The sequence below is a fragment of the Mastomys coucha genome, unplaced genomic scaffold (assembly GCF_008632895.1).
Source record: "Mastomys coucha isolate ucsf_1 unplaced genomic scaffold, UCSF_Mcou_1 pScaffold22, whole genome shotgun sequence".
In the NCBI taxonomy this organism is placed as follows: Eukaryota; Metazoa; Chordata; class Mammalia; order Rodentia; family Muridae; genus Mastomys; species Mastomys coucha.
This window is the reverse complement of record NW_022196905.1, coordinates 217,027,052-217,051,205: the sequence shown is the minus strand read 5'-3', so window position 1 is coordinate 217,051,205 and position 24,154 is coordinate 217,027,052. Positions and strand designations below refer to the sequence as shown.

General features: G+C 44.2%; 1 protein-coding gene across 9 annotated transcripts in view; it reads right to left on the bottom strand.

The window, feature by feature from the left end:
• The window catches only part of Slc10a7 (solute carrier family 10 member 7), a 233,262-nt gene that overhangs the window by 202,789 nt on the left and 6,319 nt on the right, over nucleotides 1-24,154 (bottom strand). For 6 of the 9 annotated variants that reach the window (XR_004110067.1, XR_004110068.1, XM_031340381.1 and 3 more), the window contains exons 2-4: nucleotides 23,150-23,232; nucleotides 13,690-13,826; nucleotides 7,638-7,713 (exon numbers count right to left, since the gene is read on the bottom strand). Coding sequence is in view for 7 of the 9 variants with exons in the window: in XM_031340381.1 (XP_031196241.1) it covers nucleotides 7,638-7,713; nucleotides 13,690-13,826; nucleotides 23,150-23,232 (296 nt within the window). In the remaining 2 variants the exon portion in view is untranslated. Of the gene's footprint in view, nucleotides 1-7,637; nucleotides 7,714-10,474; nucleotides 12,709-13,689; nucleotides 13,827-21,946; nucleotides 22,031-23,149; nucleotides 23,233-24,154 lie in introns of those variants that run through there. The other 3 variants (XM_031340385.1, XM_031340386.1, XM_031340387.1) reach the window with 3 other exon arrangements.

Genomic DNA, 24,154 nt, shown 5'->3' with positions numbered 1-24,154 from the left:
AGCAGACTTGGCCTCCAGGTCTTCCCAACATCCCTCAGTCCCTACCTGGCACACCCTCCTCCCGGAGGCTCTTATGTATAAGGGCCATACATTTGGTCTCCCTTCCCCACCACTCTTTCTCCTTCTCTTCTCATTCTCTGCTTTCTCTCTTTCTCTTCCCCTTCTCCTCTCTCCCTTCCCATAGCAACTTCCTAGGCCTCTTTCCCTGGGGCCTAAGAGCGGCTTCCCAATAAACTTGCCTTTATCTGGCTTGAACTGGCTCCTTTCACTGGAGAAATAACTTATCAATTTCAAAAGTAATAGGGCTGGGTGTGGCGGGTGGAGCCCAGCACTTTCAGCACTCTAGAGCTGAGACACCAGGACTACGAGTTCAATGCCAGCCGAGCTGCAGAATGAATCCCAAGCCAGTAGAAACTACATAGCAAGCAAGGTCTAGCTTGGAAAGAAACAAACTCTGGAAGAGGAGGAGGGAGGACATGCTCTACCAGGCTCTGACCCGAGAGCAATGCCGGCTCTCTCTTAACTGATCCCTCACACTTTGCACACATTCCAGTGTGCAGACCAGCCAGGGCCAAGTGAGCCATCTGTGAAATGCTTATGTAATTACCAGTGTTCCCTGAAAGGCTAAGGCAAGGGCCAGAGAAGTTTGGAACTTAGGGGAAACGGCAGATAGGAAGGTAAACCAAGCAATGCAAAGCATGCTTGACTCCAAAGCGGAGACATCCAAAGCATGAGCTTGGCTGGAATCTGCCAAGGCAGAAAAGAACAAAAGGTCCACACCTTAAGCTGGTCCTGCTTACTCTTCACCCAAGGGCAGAGCAGTCCGAATCAGAGCTCTACACAAAGGTGCAGGTCGAGTACTTGAGCTCTGGAGACGAGGACTGGCCTCCGAAGTAGGGATCTGGCCTGGCTGATGTTTTTTTCCAGTTCAGGTCTCAGAAGTCCACTCCCCTTAAGGTGGGAAAAGGGCTAAACGTGAAAAAGTGAAGCGACAACACCAAAGAGCAAATTCAGAAAACAGTGTCAGGGAAACAGAAGTAAGATGCAGGGGAATGACCGTGGTCTCAAAGACTGAAGCCACGTAAGACAGAACTGACTCTTGGTGGCCGGACTTGGTGATCAGATAGATGCCATTTTGCCCACTGAATTCTTCTGCCTGCTCTGGAGAACGGAAGATAGACTGGAAGGTTTTGGAGTTAAGTGAGAAAAAGTCTGAGGTAAATAAAAACCTTGAGAAAGTATATTTAACCACATTTACAATGGCTTAAATTGGAGCCAATCAGCTCTTTTTGGTGCTCCCAAGAATCCAACCCGGGCAGGAAGATGTACTGAAGCTAAAGGCGAGGAGGGGCGAGGAGGGCAGAGTAGAGACGAAAGCCTTGTGCTGCTACAACTGCTGTCCTTTCATCCAAAGAAAATCTGTACCCCATTAAGATGAGCGCAGCCGGGCGGCGGTGGCGCACGCCTTTAATCCTGGCACTTGGGAGGCAGAGGAAGGTGGATTTCTGAGTTTGAGGCCAGCCTGGTCTACAGAGTGAGTTCCAGGACAGCCAGGGCTATGCAGAGAAAACCTGTCTTGAAAAACCAAAAAAAAAAAAAAAAAAAGCTGAGTTCAAGAGGCTGAACACCACACAACTGTGGAGTTGCACACAGCAGCGGCCTTGCACACAGCTGCAGGTGTACACAGTTGCTGGCTTGTAAGAAGGTGCAACACTCAAGGCGTTTCCTTCCCACATGCCATTAGCTCAGTACCCACTGACCCAAGCATAGGTCCCCCCAGTGATAGGAGGAGAAAGTAAGGAATGGATGGCACAGTGCTTGCTGAGGGAGTGACTGACAGATAGCCTTCCCTCTCCTCCGAGTCCTCCCTGCCTGGATGAGATTTGCTCTGACTGCCTTTATAAATGTTTCAAAGAGCGTTATCTTCATGCACTGGATTAGCAAAGCTGACCCCCCGTTGATCATGCAGAATAACCCTGAAAAGCCAGGGATGGTACTCTCTCTCTCTCCACGTGGACTGTGATGATCGTGACCTTTCACCTCTAGCAAAAAGCTCTGAGCTACACGTTCAAAGCTGGTAATGAGGGCTTCATTTGCTTTCCAAGCAGTGAGAAAACCTTTTTAAAATACACTCAGGTAGTCATGACCTCCACCTGTGACTTAAAAGAGTTCGCCACACATAATAAAGATCTTTGCTCAGGGGAAAACTCTTAAATCTCATTTACAGAGATCTGGACACCAGCCCCATTGATGAAACTATACACACACTTCTATACTCCAAAATGTTTCTTTAAAGTGTATTTAGCATTCATGTGTCTATTATCAAAGAAGTCGAAAATCCTTCTACCTCATAAATATTATATAATTAAAAACCTCAATCATGTTTCTATTTGAAAAGAAGCATGCTCTCTTAATCCTTTATTAGGCAAGACAACAACCTAATGCCTCCAACTAAAATCACAATCCAATTTCCCAAGCACAACTCAGTGTACTTGTGTGTATTTAGGACTTTTCTACATTAAGGTAAGAAATCGATAATTTAATGAAAGGGTCCGTCTGAAATGATTTCACTCTTCTATTCTGTGTAGTTTCTAAGAGGAGCCGGAGGTCTGAACTCTTTCAACCCTCTCTAAGGCAAGCAGACCGAAGGACAGAACACAAACCCTGCACACGAGAGAACAGGATGCCACCTTAGCCGTGAACGGAGAAAACCAGCTCTAGCCTCCTCTCCCTTTTTCTGGCTAGTGGGTCATAAAACCAGATTATCCACTGACCTCTCCTTTCTCTCCCCAAAATCCTCATGTGGCAGGTCACCCTAGTCCATGCCTGGGACACTGGGACAAAGAGGCAAAGAAAACCTTACAGGGACACTAGAGCAAGTATGACCAGCAGACCTTCTTATGCCCCAGCACACTGGTCATAACTATTCCATCCACTTGGGTCCTCCACTGCTACACACTTTGGGCTCTGGATACATAAGCATGCGGTCTCCTGAGCCTTTGTGTCCCCATTTCGGAAGCTTCTCCCATGTCAGGTAAAACTTCAACTAAACAAGTTTGCTCTGCCTTTTTTCTCATTAATGTATCTTCTGTTACAGAGCTTCGAAGAAGATGGCTTCTCTCTGGGACAGAAGCTTATCTAGCCTCCTTATTCCTTATGGTGAAAATGGTAAAAATGAGAAACGTCTGAGGTGAACTGGCCACGGAGCTAGCCTTACACACCAAATCCTATTACTGAAGCTGGACACGGGCACCGAGGTGCCATGACACTTTGAAATGCGTGCACAGGTTTATATACCACTTGCAGGCAAAACGGATTTCATACACTGTGAAAGGCAAAGAGAGTAGCAAAGCCTATCCTCTAACACTGGAACCCAGTAGGCAAGGGTGACTAAGGCCAAAAACTTCAAGCTCACTACTGTAATAACCCAGGCAGTACTCATGCGACCATGCACACAATTTATCTTGGGGGCATGGGGGAGGAGTGATAAGCAAATCTAAACAGCCTGCCTACAAGAAGAGTCCGTTAAAGGTGGAAGGGCCCGCTGCGGTGGTTCTGACAACAAGCATAGCCTTAAATGCAGGTAAAGGTTAGCACTGCCAAACAGGATTTGATGCTTCTCCCTCCTGTCCTGACCTTATCTGATGGGATTCCTGGTGTCTTTTCTGTCTTCACTTTGCTATTTTCTTTTCCCTTCAGACATCTGAAGGCAGAGTCCTTACTTCCCATTTCTCTCTCACCTCTTCAGCTTCGTCCGGCAGTTAGGACCTACACACTCCAGTTTTAGAGGATGCCTTTGGCTGAGTTCTCCCTTGCTAAGCTTCTAAGAGAATACCGAAGCACAAGGAGGGATTATCTCTCCCCCAGAATGCTGTCCTAGCTGGTGTTTTCCTCTGAATTAACATTAGCATAGATGAGAGAGAGAAGTCTTTATAACCACACTGTAAAAAACTAATAACTCTCTCCAAAGATAAGGCAGTAATTTTCCAATCTTTTAAAAAATAAACTTCCTCTATAAAAGGAATTCCCATGGCAGTCACTGAAAGTCGTAAATAACTTAGAACTGAATATGAAGATTCTCTTGGCAAGACCCATACATTTAAAGCATTTGAAAGGTTTTTCTGGGGGGAGAGTCAAATTTCTTACCCCAGAACCTTATATTTAAGACAGAAATCTAACTAAATTAATGTACATGCCTTTCAGCAATTATATAGAGGTATAAAATAAGTTGTTTTATTATCTTATGCTTTACAATGAAATTACCTCTGTAAAACTTTTTGCTTTTTCTGTTATTTAAAAAAATAAGCTACAATTGCACGTGTGTGCTCACATAGATACACATATAGATATGCATGCATGCATGCACGCACCACTTTCACCGTAAGTTAGTTGGACAATATCAACAATTCTGCAGTTCTGAGAAAATGCACTTCAAATACTGGAATAAATAAATAACAGTTATAAAACAGTTATGGAAACCATGTTTCCAGCATTTATATTAAGACAATTTAAAACTTAAAGGTCACAAAGTTAAACAGTTAGACAACTCCACCCCTAAGTAGTATTTTTAAGCATGTGTATTATGAGCCAAGGAAATGGCTCAGGGGGTGGAGGTGCTTGCCTCTGAGCCTGGTGACCTCAGTTTGATCCCCAGAACAAACTGACTCCCACAAGTTGCCCTCTGACCTCCAAATGCACCTCAGAGCACATGCGCTGTGCCCCCCCTTCTCCCTCCCTCCTTAACACTCTCCCTCTCTCCCTTCCTTAAGAATAGACTACACTTTCCTCTAAAACTCAACCTCTATGATCTCTGAATTTCATTCTCCAGTCTGCAAGGAAAGAACCCAAATGCCAGAGTACAGCCTGAACAGCTAAGTTAACCAGTTAGCTGTTAGAAAGAACTAAAAAGGGTGAGTTTATTCAAGAGTAAGCCTCCAAGACAATTACATCAGGTGAATGAAAGTTACTTTCAAACAGTATATTAAAACTGACAAGATCAAGTGATGACCAGGTTGCAGAACATTGCTTTAAACATAAAATGAGAGCAACTGCTCCAGAAGTTAGTTTAGAAAGTTCTTTCAACAGTTAAACATCCATTTGTGATATAGAAAGAATTAGATATATAAAGATTGGAAACTATGCACTTCAGAAACTATGAGCAGGAGACTAAACTTCATAAAGATGATTCTTCCCTGGTCCAAAGGCAACGAAACATCAAAGGATCCAGCTATTCCACTAATACATTCTTCTCAAGAGAAATAGCAGTGCATGTCCAGTTAAAAATGTGCATGAAAACTCACCCCTCCAAACTAGAAACTGTCCAAATATCTATCCACGGGTGGGTGGATAAGCAATCTGTCCCTCTGCAAAACACCAGTCAGCAACAGAACAAAACAAAACAAACAAACTAAAGGATTGATGAACACAAAATAGATAAGTTTCAAAACAATGACAGTGAGTAAAAGAAGCCAGAAAACAAAAACAAAAACCGAAAGCAGAAAGGGATACTGTAGGATTCCATTATATAAAACTCCAGGATATGCAAACTAATCTAAAGTGACAGAAACAGATCCAGGGTTGCCTGCGTGCGTCTTGAAAGGGGTGCTAGAAAAGGCAAGAGGACAGGGTATCCAAGGGACGCAGGAAACTTTTTCTTCAGGGTGCTATGGTTTGAGTACGCTTCCCCATAGCAGACAGTGGCTTGTCTGCTGTCCCAGCTGTTGGGCAGGCTAAGACTGCAGGCTCACTGGAGCTCAGGGCCAGGCTGGGTAACACAGCAAGATCCCCACAGAGCAAAAAGTGAGGTCAGTGTGCTCCCAGAAGTTATCCACTGGAAACTGAACCTCTAACACAGCGGTTCTCAGTGTGCATCTCAGCCACTGAGGGTCAAAGGACCCTTTCACACAGGTCACCCGAGACCACTGGGAAGCACAGACACTTACATTACAATTCATAACAGTAGCAAAATTAGTTATGGTATAACAACAAAAATAATTTGATGGTTGGTGTCACCACAATGTGAGGACCACTGCTCTAAAGTGAGCACACTGGGCGGTGAGGCCTGAGGAGGGGACTTACGCCTGGGAGACCCACCCTCCAGGAGGAATTAACTAAATGAAAAGGGTCACGGCTATGAAGCCCTTCTGCTCTTTCTCACCAGTTTTCTCTTCCCCTTCGGCCTTCACCGAGGACTAGCACAGCAAGAAAACCCTCACCAGATACAGACCTCTAAACCTAGGCTTCCCTACCTCCCAGGCTGTGGACGGAAACCTCTGCTCTTCATAATTACCCAGTTCCAGTGTTCTGTCCCAACAGCATGGAATGGACACAAGAAGTAAGGGGTGTACTCTTGAGAGTAGCCATTCCTCTTAAGGGAACTGCATTCAGAACCATGAGAAACACAGTACCTTTAAGTGAATTAACACTGGCTCTGGATTAGATATACCAAACTGTGCAGCAAACGAAGTACTTGGCATAAAGAAACTGCTTAAGTTAGCTTTCTTTCTACATTTTATTCCCACTCCAAGAAGCTAAACATGACTGGGAGAAAATATGTGACCATGACACTTATCTTCCCTTTAAATGATGGTTTTACAGACAGATGAGGTGGGGGGGAGTGGAGAGAGAGATGTGTGATAGATAAATTATATACAGACAGATAATAGATATATAAATAGATAATAGCTAGATAGATAATATTGATTGATATGACAAGTAGGTAGATAGATAAGTGATACATAGATATTAGATGGTAGGTAGTAGATAGAGAGTGGATAGATTGATAAATGATGCATAGATGGTAGACTGATAAATAGAATATAAGTAGGTACATAGATGACAGACTGATGGCTGACAGATGATTGACAGATATGAAGATGATAGATATGTGTATAGTTTATCACATGCAAAGAGTTTAACATAACTATTTTTCAAAAGAATAGAGCAGGCATGCAGTAAAGTATTTTTAGAAACAGTGAGTTGATAAAAACTCTAACAGGAAGCAGAACCCTAGGGATGCTGTGGGAAGCCCCATTACCTTCCCCTCTCCCGTAAGAGCACTTTCTTCACAGCTGAGAATGAGGAAAAGCAGGTGGAAAGGGAGGGCCCTCGGCGTGATGTCATGGTGCCTTTCAACCAAGGAGCACCTGTGCCACCTGTGCCAGCTGGCGGAGAGCTGCAATCTGAATTTTCACACAGGCTTTGGCCACAGTTGGGTAACTGCTCTAAGCTCATCCTAGAAATGCGGATTTCTTATTTCATATCACCTTGATCTGCCACTAAACATTGGATCTTGCCCAGTAACTGAGTTTATTATCTTTTTTTTTTTTTTTAAGGAACTCAGAAGTGGCCACAGGCTTGAGTCTGTGAGTCTGGTAGGAAAGGTTCCTTCCTTTGGCTGCGCTTCCTTCGTCCCCAGCTTCCTACTGACAGGAAGGTCACCATTGCTACCACACTCTTCCCCCTTGCTCTTCCAGCTGAAGACCTAGTTCTACTCATCACCAATTTTAGCGTCAATCTAATACCCATCAACAACCACATCACTCACAAACAGCTCACAGAAGTTTCCTGCTATGAATGATTCTTTCACATCCAAAGCACAGCACACACGATTAAATAAGGTTATCCCCAGGACTCACCTCATTTCCACCAACTGCCTTGGTTAAAATCACGGCAGAAGACACGGGGGGAGGCATGCAACCTACTGTCTGCAAACTGAAAAATAAAAGAAAATCCAATTGTAAGTAGCTCTTCCTTTCCAGTTATAAATAATTTCCACTAGTTAGCCCTAAAGAACAGAGCTGAACAAAGAAGCCAGTGTTTATTGGTACATACTTCCTCTTGAGCTTAGACACCATGGGACAATATGGGCCCTGAGTGCTCCTGACATTCTACAGGCTTAGATGGTTTTCTTAAGTTGTTTACATGTTGAGGGGCTGAGATTTAGTATAGTTGGCAGGGTACTTGATAAAAATACAGAACACCCTGGGTTTTATCCTTTGCACCACATACAATAAGGCAGTGGTGGTGCACACCTTTAGTCCCAGCACTAGGGAGGCAGAGGCAGGTAGATTTCTGAGTTGGAGGCCAGCCTGCCTAGAGAGTGAGTTTCAGGACAACCAGGGCTACAAAGAGAAACTCTGTCTCGAAAAACACAAATAATAATTGTCTTAGTCAGGGTTTCTATTCCTGCACAAACATCATGACCAAGAAGCAAGTTGGGGAGGAAAGGGTTTATTTAGCTTACTTCCACATTGCTGTTGATCACTAGAGAAGTCAGGACTGGAACTCAAGCAGGTCAGGAAGCAGGAGCTGATGCAGAGGCCATGGAGGGATGTTCCTTACTGGCTTGCTTCCCCTGGCTTGCTCAGCCTGCTCTCTTATAGAACCCAAGACTTCCAGCCCAGGGATGGCACCACCCACAAGGGGCTCTACCCCCTTGATCATTAATTGAGAAAATGTCCCACAGCTGGATCTCATGGAGGCACTTCCCCAACTGAAACTCCCTTCTCTGTGATAACTCCAGCCTGTGTCAAGTTGACACACAAAACCAGCCAGTACAATAATTAATAATAATATAAAATAAAAATAACACATTAGACCCTGTCTCATTAAAACACACATACACTAAACTTTAATTATGGAGTTCAAAAAGCCACTAGGTTATGGTAAGTGGAGTCACTGAATGATAAGTAAAATAGATAACATAATCTTGGGTTACTGCCATAGACATCGCCAGAAACTGGAACAGTGACATACATCTGTGGTCCCAGCTAATCAAACACATGGCAAGAAGGATCACGAAGTCAAAGACAACCGAGGCAACACAATGTTCTGTCTCAAAAGAAAATCCCTGTATTTTCATAGGTCTTTTGGTAAAATAGAAAGCCTTGAAGTGACATCTAAAGCTCAAGAATATTTGATAAAAGTTTACCTTTCATCTCCTCAACAACCCTCTCAGCCTGTAAAGTTACCATGGATGTTTCCAATCACACCCCATGGGGAATTCTAATATCCACTTTAAGTTTGTTATTATTAAATCCATATGTCCATGGTCATGATAGTAAATACATTCTCTCAGTTGGTATAAGAAATACACTGCACACCGGGCAAACAGAACCATGGGCACCAAGTCTGAGGACTAAAACCCCAAAGCAATCCTCAGCATCTGAGTAGAGCACAACCTAAGCTGGAGGGGAGGTCCCAGAGGACACCACACAGGCGGCCGAGGCCCAGGTGCCTGAGGCCAGCCTGCGCAACATAGGGAGATCTCTCCTTAAGACAAAATAAGAACAAGGGGATCTGGGAAAATTTATTTCATTTGATTAGTTGGCTGGTTTTTTGAGACTTGGTTTCTGCTAGGATGGGAGGAGATTCTGAAACCTGAAGGCCCAGGAGCCACACAGTTAGGTGGGACAGCGTTCCAAGGGAAGGGCATGTTGAGCCATGGGAGCCCAGGGACCACACAGCTCTGAGAGGTGTCGCCGCTCCTTGGGAGGGTGTCCCCAGCAGAGCTGAGGTACTCAGGAGCCTTGGCCCTGCTCCACTTGTTTGCTTCTTCGCTTCTCTTCATTGTTTCTTTTCTTCTTTACTTCTTCTGACAAGAGTAGCACCAGGCAGAAAATCTCATGAAAGAGATTTATTGGTGGGTCCAGGTTATGGAGGGACAGTTCCAGGGATGGCTGCCCTCTGCTCCCGGGAGAGGAAACAGGGAATTGGACAAAGGGATAGTGTTTATATAGGATTTCTGAGGAGGCAGAGCTTCTTAAGGGCAGAGATTTCCAGAGTGAGGATTGATGGGATTTCAAGTCCTGATCTTGGGAAGCTCAGGGACTGATGGGATTTCCTGCTCAGGGATTGATGGCTTTTTTCACCTCATTTTCCCTGCATCAGGCCCATGGATTATCGTAAGAAATCCTTCCCAGGGTCAGCCTGCTTTTGCTGGGGCACCATCTCTGTAGGGCTACTGGGGATGGGGGAAGCTGGAAAGGAGTTGCTGCCACTGTGGTCAGCTCCTATGGGAACCCCTCCTGTAGTGTTTCACAAAAGCTGTAAACTGAGGTAGGAAAGGTGTGTCACTGTGGATAGCTCCTGAGGGGCAGCTCCTACCAAAGCAAGAAAGGCGGTGCATCACCGTGAACAGCTCCTGCAGGTCCTGTGACAGCTGCAGGCTGAGATGTTATAGTGCCGCCATTTTGAGAGGAGCCGCCATTTTGAAAGGAGCTGCCATTTTGAGAGGTGCTACCATTTTGACAGCTCCAGATGGACATTTTACTGTCAAAGTTACACTCTAGGGTGGAAAGGAGGGGCCTGCCACCACTTTGATGGCTTTTGTGGGCCAGCAGTTTTGTGGTGCACAGCTCAGGGTCTACATTGAACTCACTATGTAAACAAAAATAGCCTAAAATTCCAATCCTGCTGCCTCAGTCTCCCTAGTCTTATGCTAGCAAAACAAGTTTTTTGGGTGGTGGTGTTGTTGTTTCAAAACAGGATTTCATGGCTGTCCTAGAACTAGCTCTGTAGACCAAGACTTGAACTCCCAGATATCTGTCTTTCTCGGCCTCCTGAGTATTAGGATTAAAGGTGTGCACCACCACTGCCTGGCATATTATGCCTTATTATTAATGATAACCTTGAGCTAGACAATAGAGTTCCAAAATAAATGTACTCAATTTCTAGAAAGTCAGTTTTCTCTCTCTGAATGGATCATGGGAGCTAGTTTTCACCTCATGATTTACTTTGAAATTTGAAGTAGTTTGTGACTCCATGTGCTGCTTATAAAGAAACTACTGAGTGTTTCTACCTCCATTCTGCTCCTTACTTCTATTCTCCTGTAATTCTGACATAGAGTTTGTCTCCCTCAAGCTAACTGAACTGATTCATTTTTATTGTCAACTTCACACAAACTAAAGTCATCTTGGAAAAAGAAACCTCAATGGAGGAACTGCTCAGTCAGATTTGCCTATAGCATTGTCTGTGGTCACTTTCTTGATTAGTGACCTTGATGTAGAAGACTGATGTAGAAGAACCTAGCCCACTGGGGGCAGCACCATCCCTAGGCAAGTGAGCCTGCATTGAATAAGACACATTAAGTCAGAGAGCAGGCCAGTAAGCAGCATTCCTCTAAAGCCTCTGCTTCAGTTCCTGCCTCCAGGCTACTTACTGACTTGAATTCCTGCTTTGACTTCCCTCAGTGACTGACTCTTACCTGAAGTATAGGATGAAATAAACCATTTCCTCATCAAGCTGCTACTGGTCATGGTGTTTATCACAGCAATAGAAGAGCAAATCAGAACACAAACACACCAGTGTTTCTACTTAAAGCCAGGAGGCTAAGGGAGAACAAAGGGATTGAGAAGAGATTTACCTAAACATGGACAGCAAGTTTGGGCTCCTTTTACCACCCTGGGGTGGGCGTGACAGGATCACCTGCTCTACCTAGCACACACTTGATAAGTGCTCCTCTCCTCATACAATCTCCCCATGCCATCCGAATGCTCTGTTCTGATGACTACTATTAATTCCTAGTTCTCTCCATTTAGCTCTCCCTTGAGTTCTCAGCTACAGCTTCAAGCCCAAAATTCTCCAGCTCTTCTGAGCTGATCCCAGAGAAACTTTATGTCTCTCACTAATGCTTCATTTTGGAGCCCTCTACTCTAAACATACACAGATGCTGTTGAGATTTAACTGATATGTATTATCATTTACCATAGATGATAGATGATAGATAGACATACAGACAGACAGACAAACAGATACACAGACGCACACATAAATAGCATATATATGTTGTATGTATTCAACTAGATTGGAAATTCCCTAAAGAGAAATAAGACATCTTCCTACTTCTTGCATGCCCCACGGACAGCAGATGTTCAGTACTTCCAGATTCTTAGTACACAGAAGTACATCATTGCTCTGAAATGACATCATTTTGTTATGTGACATTTTACCTCTCTTAGTGAGAGGCAGTGTTCTTTCTCTGAAGCACACAATATGGTGGAAAGTGCATTCCTGATCTCCCTTTCTACTCCTAGGCTGTCAGTGTCTCCTAGCTTAGTCAATAAAGTTGCCTTGACCCTGTGGCTCAGTCCTGAAGCCTTAATCTCCTCGTGACTGCTACAAGCCCCAAGACAGAGGCCCTAAACACTAACTTATAATCAATCTTACCACATACATTTCTCTGTGGGACTCCCAGATTCCACTAGCCTCCACACTGCTCCCAGTTTTAGCTCCTCCACCATTCATATCACAGCCAGAAGATTCCCATACAAACAGGCCTCCCAGCACAGGCCTCCGTCCCTCCAGGCCTACAGCACCTCCCTGCAGCTCTCCACACTGCAGTAAGGCCGAGAAGACAGCACATCCAGCTCCTGTGTGCCGACAACTCCAAACCTCATTGTCCTTCCACCACAGAAGCAGGACGAGCCCACTGGGTTGCTTTACTGAACTTACCTGAGACACTCCAGGCTTGTCTCTGCCTGACTGCTTTAGTACACTGCCTCCTTCCCCAAGAACTCTGCCTTCCTCAGCAGCCTGGCCACCCTACCCCATGGAACACTCGACCCTCCCGCAGCACTCATCTTTATCCTGTCCATCCTGGTGAATGATGGCAACCTACTCTGAGTCTCCCTCCTGGACCGGTACACCAGCACGTTTGCTTGCTACTCTTTCTTCAACATCTAGAATAATCTCTGGCACACAGCAGGGCTGAACAGGGAACAAAGAAATTATGCCGTAGGTGGAAAATTTTGATGCAGCAGACATCATTAAGTGGTTAAAGTATGTCCTTATTTCATACAGAGAAAAGCAGGTCTAAGCTATGAGATGATTTTGCTAGAAGTCACACATATGCCAATGGTAGGATCAGAGGGCAAACTCTGAGCTCTGTGGTTGGTGTTTTAAGCAGCTAGAACACGATGCCGAAGTGATGTTAGTTTTAAACTATTTTAATTAATGTTTCAATTGCTAAATTCTTTTCTTAAATATGATAATGTTTTTCATGAAACAAAAGATTCTCATAAGTCTACTATTAAATTACCTATATCAACATAAATCAGAACAAGTGAAAAACTAAGTATCTGTCCCACATATATACTTTTATTATGCATTTTAAAAGTAGACATTACACTCAGCCATTATCAGCACATGCTTTAAAAGATACAGACAGTTGCAGTAAGGCACCAGTTGACAGCCCATATTCCCATGCAGACATCTTCCAATGTCCCACTTCTGTGAAGGGGTGGGGGTGTATGTGTTTGCACATGTCCAGAGACCATAGGAGGATACCAGGGCTAATAGTCTCCACCTCCACATTATTCCCTCAGACAGGGTCTCTCATTGACCCTAGAACTAAGCTGATTGCCAGCAAGCCTTTCTAACCCTCCTGCTCTGTCTCCTCCAACCTTGGGGTCACAGCCACCACTCTTCACCACTGAGCCATCTCCCTTGGTTCTCCCAGTAAGTGCCCATCCTGGTACCTTTAAAATTACCCACAGGTCTACCTTAAGATTCTGTTAAACAAGTCTCTCCTGAATCTCTGATAAAACTCTATTGTTTTAACAGACAATGTTTAAAAAGTGGTCTCCTTACTTGATAACACACAAGACCTTTTATTTACAGTTGCCATGGAGACAATGTCACTAGAGCTGCCCCATTAAAAAGAATTCCCATCCAAAGGTTTAAACATACCCTTTTAAAAGCCACTCGTTGATGGAAGTGACTGATAAAAGCTGGAGAGCGAGCCACATTGTTGCTGGGAAGAAGGCAAGGGTGAAGATCTGGATGAAAAGATGCAGCCTCAAGTGCACCAGTGCGCTCGTCAGCTCCTAGGAGAGCAGAGAAGCAAAGCCGAGGTCAGAGCATGCTGCAAAGAGAGCATGCACAGAGTGACGTCACACACCTGAGCTTCAACTGCTCAACTGTTGCAATCTTAGATTTTTACAGGCATGTGTATAACAGATGGGCTATAAGAAAAAGCATGATGATGATAATAAGATGGTTTCATATAAAATGTCTGAGCTATCTCATTTCCTTCAAATATATAACATGCTCTAGGAATTCTGACCTGTACATTTCTGGTCATTCTGGTCAGTAAAGCATAAGCTAACTAGCATTACAGTGGTATAGAATCAAAGACTGTCGATGCTATAAATAGAATATATGTATTACATTAAAACATTAACTTAAGACACTTCATAAGACTTACTCCATTTTAGCCAAGTATACAAATCTCTAGTCATTGTATGAAATTTATCAGACTTTGATTTAGGAAGATGTCACCAAATATACAAATAATAATTTCTAAAAAATACTCTCTCCAATAACAGTTTATATTCCAAGGAGTTCCTCCTCCTGCTGAGCACTGACTGCAGTTCTTTGTCAACATTTTTTTGTGATGGCCAATGCCTGGAGCTAAGCTAAGCTAAGCTAGTACATTTAGCTAAGTACATGCTATCTCATCCAATTCCCACGACAGCCCTGTGAGGTGGACAGCATTGACCCTACTGTACTGCTGAAGGAACTGAAACTGAGATCAACATCAAGTGCAGAGCAGAGCAAGGCCACTCCTGGCGCACTACCAATCAAATCTAGGCTTGCTTCTACCGTGGCAGCACAAGCTGCCCCGAGGATAAGAAATGCACTTTCAATCCTGGGCACTTTCAGAGTGGTACAGCCACAGACAGAATGGTATACCAGGTGACAGGTGTCACTCACTGGAGGAGGACTTGCCTGACATGCACAAGCTCTGAGTCGGGTTCCCAGAAACACAGAAACTAGGAACAATGGCACACACTTGTAACCCCAATACTTGCGAAGTTGAGGCAGAAGGATCAGAAGATCGATGTCATCCTCAGTGAAACTGAGGCTGCACAGTGAAACTGAGGCTGATCTGGGCTGTATGTGATGCTGTCGCAAAACCAAACCAAGCCAAATCAAAAGGAATAGAAGAAAGTACACAGAGTAAACTTGTTATGAGTCTCACAGTCAAAAATCATGAAATAATTAATGCTGCAATTCAAATATGTGTGTGTGTGCGTGCACTCGAGAGAGCATGCATGCATGCATATATATACATATATATAAATTTACAAATATATGCATTTATATTTATATGTTCTTCTGCTAAAACCCAACACATTTAGAAAGTAGGGCCAAGCATAGTAACATACACTTTTAATCCCTTGAAAGGAAGTTAAAACTTGGAAGGCAGAAACAGAATGATTTCTATGATTTTTGAGGCCACCTGGACTACATAGTGAGCTCCAGGCTAACCAGAAGCTACATAGTGAAACTCTGCCTCAAAAAATAAACAAACAAACCAAATGAATGAATGAATGGATAGAAAGAAAAAGAGTAAAAAAGGCCTAGCCTTTCTTAAAAAGTCAGACAGAAAACAAATGGGAGAAAGAAGCAGCGAGGGCCAATGAGCCGGCTCTGCAGGTACAAGGATTTCCTGCGCATGCCTGGTGACCTGAATTTGATCCCTATAGTCACAATGGAAAGACAGAATCAACTTCCAAAGTTGTTCCGACTTCCACAGGCATGCTACGATGCACACCCCTTGACATACATCATACACAGGACAGCAGTAATAAAATACAGATCTTTTTTAAAAAGTCAGCTATAAGACAAAAGATTGTAAGCGATCATTAGGCATATTCAAAGATGCCATAGACTCACTTGTTTTTTTGTTTTTTTGTTTTTTTGGGGTTTTTTTTGGTTTTTCGAGACAGGGTTTCTTTGTGTAGCCCCAGCTGTCCTGGAACTCACCAGGCTGGCCTCGAACTCAGAAATCCACCTGCCTCTGATTCCCAAGTGCTGGGACTAAAGGCGTGTGCCAACACCGCCTGGCGACTCACTCGTTTTAACCTTCACATTTCAAAATGTGCAGCAGACCCCTCAGCCTCAAGGACATTGTGACCTGATCAGACTCTCTGGAAACAGTGGCTTGCACAGACTCACCCATTGACTGCCTCATTCGCTACCTCCATTAGCTCCCACCTCTGCCTCCCCACCAGGAGTTGCACCGGTTCCTCCTTGGTCCAAGATGTATCTAAAAAGCATGTAAGGTTCTGGGATTCTGGGAATGCCTAGCCCACCAGAACTACACCAGGTCCTTGGATGGACCTAAAAGAAAGCTAGGCATAGTCCAATGAATCAGACTCTTCAAAGTTACACCCTTACAAAGACTGACAGGAGCCCTTTACAAATGCTCACCATTTCTGAAAGCAGCCATGGTTAAGTGTGCTCAGAGGCCCCTGACACTTGTCAGGTAACTGTCTTTTAAAAGATTATGGTAATAAACTTTTACCTAGAATGCAACAAGTAAAACATTTGCACGGATCTGTGACAAGTATGTCAAAAAGAATAATTTGGGAATATACTGCATGAATAATGCAATTTTTTTTTTTTTGTTTTTGTTTTCGAGACAGGGTTTCTCTGTGTATCCCTGGCTGTCCTGGAACTCACTCTGTAGACCAGGCTGGCCTCGAACTCAGAAATCCGCCTGCCTCTGCCTCCCAAGTGCTGGGATTAAAGGCGAGCGCCACCACCGCCCGGCATAATGCAATTTCTTGAACATAATTTTATTTCCAGGTACTAATTCTAAAGACAAAAGTTACGAATATTCAATACGTTATCTATTTATTTGCCAGATTGCTTGTTTGTTTGTTTGTTTGTTTTGAGACAAGATCTAAAGTAGCTCAGGCTGGCCTCAAATTCTGTAAACAATCAAAACAATTCCTGATTCCCCAGTCCCTATCACCTGAGTAATTTCAGGAGGTGCTGTTCTCCTGGAAGTAGTAGTCACAGGAGGTATGCCTCCCCTCTCTGCCTGGAGACAAGCAGTCTCTGCCAAACAGTTGCTCCACCACCACAATGATATTCAGCCTCACCGGAGGCCAAACAATGGAAGAAGTCAACCATAGCCGGCAGTGGATGAAGCCATGAGCCAAAATAAATCATTCTTCCCTTTAGATTGTTTATCTCAGGTGTTTGGCAGAGAGCTAAAAAAACAAAAAACGAGCACACGTGAAATAGGCTGTAGTCTAATGAGTGTCATGATCAGTGTTGAGGGGGATGAAGTAGGAGATCTTAACACTCTACCACGGGCACAAGTTATGGAGAAAGCTGGCAAGTTGTTCCTTCATTCAAGAAATGCTAAATGGGGCTCAGAGAGGGGCTCAGTAGCAGAGTTCCTGTCTTTTACAGACAAGGCCTTGGGGTCCACTTCCTGGGCTCCCACCACTACCCCAGTGCAAGCACTGAGACCTGACTTCAATTCCCAGAATCCATCTTTAAAAAGCTGGGCATGCTATCATGTGCTTGTAACCCCAGGCTGAAAGGGAAAAGACAAGCATATCCCTGGGGTGGCACTGACCAGCCAATTTAGCCGACTTGGTGAGTTCCAGGCCAGTGAGACCTTGTCACAAAGTAAAGGGGATGGGAGACCAGAGACAATGGCTGAGAACAACACCCAGAAGTTGTCCTCTGACCTACATACACACCGGAGGGCACACAAACATGCATTTACACACACATATAAAAACAAGGGAACAGAAAATACAGAGCATATAAGCCCTATAAACCCCAAAATAGCATTATTCTATACTTATTTATGTGAATTTAAGGCCATATATTGGAATATGCCACCACAACTCATTGAAAACTGGCCCGACAGTTACACACAATACAGGTCAAATTCTACACTCCAGAGCACACACTGAAGACAACAGGGGCTCAGAGAGCATGAGATGGTTCAAACCAGGACTGGGACTAGATTACACATCAATTTCCCCACCCCACCCCCAGCCCCCAGCCCTTGTAGGACCTTTCTCAGACTTCCTTTCTTTTCTAAGAGTCAGCAGCTTGAGACAAGCAGAGTGAACCAAGAGCTTAGCGTTTGCTGTATTGACTCCTTAGCTAATGGGATTTCAAAAGTCATCATCAGTTTAGAGAAATAAAGAAAACTTGTGTAGTCTGGCCTTGCCACAGTCTATTACAAGTTCTTCAACGCTGTAAGCTTGAAGTTGGATAGTAAGGTTTGAATTTCCACACAGAGTGTGTGTGTGTGTGTGTGTGTGTGTGTGTGTGTCACACCCTGGCTGGGAAGAGCTGCCTCACTGTGCTTTCCCTGGCAGAAGGGGCTAAAGCCCGGACAAGCCTTTCCTCCTGGTGTTTCTGCCTAGAATTTTGGTCACAGAGATGCAACACTAACTTACTACATTGGCTAAAGATAAATTTAGATTAAATTTCACTGCACTTCAACATAACAACATTTCCAAGATAATTTTAACGGATTTTCAAAAATTAGATACCAACAGTCATAAAACTGATGGTTTAGAGTGTATTAGCATAGTGTTAGCATTTTGCCTAAGCTCTGACCCACAGTGACCTAGCAGTGGCCAAGTGTGCCTGACTCACTTAGAAAAGGTGCTGCTTGCTACCCCCCTCTTGCTCTTGCCTTCCGGCTACTGCTCTGTCCTTTCTCCCCCCCTTCTCTCCCATTCCCCCTCCCCCCATACGTGCTCAGGGCGGGCCTCTAAATGGCCGGCCTCTACGCCACTCACTATTTACTCTCTCTGCCTTCCACTGTCTCCACTACCCGCTCAAATTCTCCTCCCGTGCCCTGAATAAATCCTATTCTATACTATACTGTCCTGTGGATGGGCCCGCAGAGGCACCCCCTGCCCCCACCCCTACCCCACCTGACTACACGTCCACCAAAACATAATCCTCCTTTCCCTTATCTTTTTATAAACACAACACAGAGGATCCTTGCTGGGCTAGGGAAGATGGGTCAGTCTGTAAGGTACCTGCTGGACAAGAATGAAGACCTGAGTTTGGATCCCCAGCATCTACTCAAAACACGGGGTGTGGTAAGTCACAGGGAAGAGGGAAACAGGCAGATACATGGGGTGAACTAGTATTCAGTGAGAAACTCTCCTTCAAAAATTAATGTGGACAGCAACAGAGAACACCAGACATTGACCCCTGGCCTCCACATGTACACATGCCAACACAAACACACACACACACACACACACACACACACACACACACACACAAATATATACACAAAAAGTAAAATAAATAAATATATAAGCTAATTTTAGATTATACATCATTAAATCAATGTACAAGTAACAGTCCATGAAATGTTCAATATAAATCAAGGCTGAGTTGGACAAAGGCTTCAGAAAGATGTAACCCAAAAACTCACCATCTAAATGAACAAAATCACACCATTCTAGGACCAAATACTATAGAAAATAATAATCATAAAGTCACAGATCAAGTTAAAATCAATTTAGGATTATAAAGTAAAAAATAAATTACAAACCACTACTTCCTACTTCCTAACTGTTGGACTGCCCATGAAAACAGCAGGGCTTAGAAGGTCTACCATTATATACTGATGTAATCTAAGTTAAATGGCTTTTGAAAGGGACTGACTGTGGTACAGTTTGAAAGGGTTTTTGATGGAGGAAATGGCTTTGATGGCTACTCAGATAGTACAATAAAGTACAGGATCAAAGAATATCATCATTACATCCAAATTAGCTGGGTAAGCTGAAGGCGTCCTGGGTGCTCACAGTCCTTAGGGAGCCACTGATGACTGTGACATTCCTCCTTCCTCTGCTCTTACAACGCACCAAGTTGGCTGTTTTAGAGAGTAACATGAAGTAAGAAGCTAAGGAGTAAGACATGTGAAGTCTCTTGACAGACTTCCCATGGCATAAATAACAGCTGTAGCCACTAAATGGACACCAGGGGACATAGTTAGAAAAATGTCCCAAGCAGAGGACTTTTGTCAGGCAGCAGCTCCACAAAGCATTAACCAAGTCATGTTTGGCCTGGATCACAGCATGGCCAATGTCATTCTGCATTCCCAGCACCCAGCATGGCCAATGCCATTCTGCATTCCCAGCACCCAGCATGGCCAATGTCATTCTGCATTCCCAGCACCCAGCATGGCCAATGCCATTCTGCATTCCCCACACCCATGCTGAGAACCAATTGTGGAACTCAGGTGTTCACAGGAGAACAATGGTTACTTCTATCCAATAATATTTCCAAAGGGCCTGAAATTAATAGAATGGAAAAATATATCCTGAATCAGTTATCTTCAGGAAGGCAACCAATCAGTGAGAATATTTAGAATTGTTGGGATGAAATCTACCATTTCTAAACATTACACACTAATCTTATGTATATCAAAAATGAAACCAATTAAAAGATTTACAGCAGCCCAATACCTTCAGAATGAAAAATTTAGTAAAATCCATCTCTCATGTTAGTAACAAACAGCGTGACCTAAGAAGGAGGTAACTAACTTTAGTCTTTGAGTTTGTTTTCTATCACTGACCAGACTCTTCAAAGTTACACCCTTACAAAGACTGACATGTCCAGAAGCAACTTGAGAAAGAAAGGGTTATTTCATCTTATGCTTCCATGTTACAGTCCACCACTGAATTGGGGAATTGGGGGCAGAAATTCAGCTGGGAACCTGGAGGCAATAACTACACAGGCAGCATTGGAAAGCTGCTTACTGGTTTGCTCTTTTAGACCACCTATGCCCACCTGAGGAGGCATGGCCACGGTGTGCTGGACCTTCCCATGTTCAACCAGTAGTCAAGAAAACGTCCCCATAGACTTGCCAACAAGCAGTCTGATAGAGAGAATACTTGAAATAAGGTTCCCTCTTTCCAGATGACTCTAGGTTTATGTCAAGTCAATAAAAAGTGACCAGCAAAATCTTCACTCAGATCACACCAAAATACACCCTATGACCCAGCAGCGTTCCTGGGCACATACTGAAGGATTCCACATCCCAGCACAGATGTGCTTGCAAATCTGTATCCATGTCAGTGAGGACTGGGTCATAAGCACCATCATCTACATGCATGCCACACCAAATGCCAAACAACTATCAGAATGCTGGAATGTGCCCTTCTAACAAGTAGTTCAGAGTTGACATAACAATATGACTAGATACTGTAAGGTTTGTGTCAAGCTGACACAAAGTGGCCACGAGACTCATGGGAACCAAACGCCCTGAAGAAGCTCAGGGTCCTGAAGCTGAGCAGGTGCACTGCTGTTTTCTCCACAGCTTAGGGAAATATGAAATGGGTACTTTTTAGACCACCCATTCATTCATTACCATAATAAAAACATATTCACAATTTATGTTTATATATACTACTAAAAAAATAAACCTAATTTTTAAAAGAAAAAAATATTTGGTTTTTGGATCTTGTTTTGTGTAGCTTGGGCTACCTTCAAACTCATGGTAATTCCCCACCTCAGCATCCTAAATACAAGGTGTAGTGGTTTGAATGGCCCCTAGGTGGGCCTTGAAGTTCCAAGTTTCAACTAAGCATGCCCAGTCAGCTCTCTGCCTCACAGCTGTTGTCTCAATATGTAAGCTCTCAGCTGCTGCTCCAGCACCATGCCTGTCTGTTTGTCTGCTGCTCCAGCACCATGCCTGTCTATCTGTTCCTCACCTCAATGATAATGGACTCACCCTCTGAAAACAGAAGCAGCCCACTCTCCCCCAGCTTACATTTTTTTAAATTAATTTATTTATTTATTAACTTTACATCTTGAACAAAGCTTTCCCTTTCTGTCTCTCCTCCCAGTCCCTTCCCCCCTCACTCTACCCCTTCTTAATTAGGGTTTGACTGCTGTGAACAAACACCATGACCAAAGCAACTCTTATAAGGACAACATTTAACTGGGGTTGGCTTACAGATTCAGAGGTTCAGTCCATTATCATCAAGGCAGGAACATGGCAACATCCAGGTAGGCATGGTTCAGGAGGAGCTAAGAGTTCTACATCTTCATCTAAAGACTACTACTAGCAAAATACTCACTTCTAGGCAGCTAGGATGAGGGTCTTAGAGCCCACACCCACAGTGACACACCTACTCCAACAGGGCCATACCTTCTAATTGTGGCACTTCCTGGACCAAGGTTATACAAACCATCACAGACCCCATGCATGCTCTTTGGTGGAGCTTGGGGAATCCTGTGGAAGAGGGAGAGGAAGGATTGAAGGAGCCAGAGGAGTCAAGGATACCACAAGAAAATCTTCAGAATCGACTAACCCATGAGGACTCATACAGACTGAACTGCCAAGCAAGGAACCTGCGTGGGACTGACTTAGGTCCTCTACACCTATGTTACAGTTCTGTAGCTTGGTCTTCAGGTGGGGCTCCTAACAGTGGGAGGAGGGGCTGTCTCTGACTAAATTCCCTGCCTTTGGGACCCTTTGCCCACACTGAGCTACTCATCTAGACTCTATAGGAGAAGATGCAGCTAGTCTTACTGCAACTTGATATGCCAAAGCTAGTTGATATCCATGGGAGGCCTCCCTTTTCTGAAGAGAAGGGGAGGAAGGGTGGACTGGAGAGGAGGGACTGGGAAAAGAGAAGAAAGGAGGGAGTGGAAACTGTAGAAGGGGTGTTTCTTAGTCAGGGTTTCTATTCCTGCACAAACATCATGACCAAGAAGCAAGTTGGGGACGAAAGGGTTTATTCAGCTTACACTTCCACATTGCTGTTTATCACCAAAGGAAGTCAGGACTGGAACTCAAGCAGGTCAGGAAGCAGGAGCTGATGCAGAGGCCATGGAGAGATGTTCCTTACTGGCTTGCTTTCCCTGGATTGCTCAGCCTGCTCTCTTATAGAACCCAAGACTTCCAGCCCAGGGATGGTACCACCCACAAGGGGCTCTAACCCCTAGATCACTAATTGAGAAAATGCCCCACAGCTGGATCTCATGGAGACACTTCCCCAACTGAAGCTCCCTTCTCTGTGATAACTCCAGCCTGTGTCAAGATGGCACACAAAACCAGCCAGTACAGGCTATGAAGTTAATTAATTAATTAAAATAAGAACTGGTCATAACAACAACAACAACAACAACAAAATGTTCATTCTTATCCATCTCTTGGTCCTCGCCCCTCCTGAGAAGTTCCCGTATGCAGAAGCAGCATGCCGGTCCTATTCCTATCCACGTCGTTCTGGTCATTCTGCCAGTGAAGCCTCAGACGGTCAGCAGCCTCACTCAAGGCCCCTGGAACACCAGCACTCACAACAAGCTGACGTTTTTTACACTGCTCTTCATGTGCCACAGGTGACAGTACCTCCGTTTTTAATGACAGTCCACTGTTGAAGAATATCGTTGCAACAGCAATGTAGGACACGGTTATCTCTGGCTTCAGTGGTCCTGAGAAGAGAGCAATGAGTTACTGTTAGAATGTCTGTAGCAGATAAGTTGGGTGGAAGAAGGCTCTCTAAGAGGAGAGTAAAACTGACTTTCAACATTAGTGCCATACCCTCGTGGCCCTCTCCCCCTCAGGAAGCGGATACTTCCTTACTGCAGAGAAGCTCGTAAGCTTAGCACCACGGCTTTCTCGTTCTGCACATTATCCTCAAACCAGAAGAATGAAAGAGCTCACCCAACAATCCATGTAGATGTCTAGCCATGTCAGGAAACCTCTGAGTGTCACAGTTCTGGTGGTCAGCCATGATGATAGCATGATTCACAGAGACCAGGAATTCTACTAGATATTCCCGTTCCCAGTAGCATAAAATAACGCCTCCAAACACTCTGTCCTGTCCAAAATGTCAACAGTGCCCAGGGTGGGAAGCTGGGGTATACATTATATGGATCTCCTGTACTAGATTCCTGAAAGTCATATCTACACAGAATCTATGAGTGGGGCCATATTTGGAAATGAAGTTAAGATCCGGTCTTAACTGCAATTGAGTAGTTATCCAACAATTATGCTTGCTTGTGTGCTTGGGTTTGCAGTACCAGGGATAAAACTCGGGTCTCACATAAGCTTGGCAAGTACTCGAGCACTGAGCAATGTTGGCAGGCAGCATCAGGGACTGGTATTTTAAAAGGGCTATTTGTATGCAGAAACATAGTGAAGGCAGGGCAAAGGCTGGAGTTAGAATACCATGCCCTACGGAAAGCCAAAAAAAGTGAACACCACTGGCTAGAAGTAGCAAAGAAAGCAACAGCCTCCAAGGCTTTGGAGAACATCTTGTCTTGGACTCTCTGTGAGGGAATAAATTTCTGTCATTGTGATGTATTTCTTAAGCAATTTGTTGCTAGACTAGTTTGCTTCAAGTCAAATAAC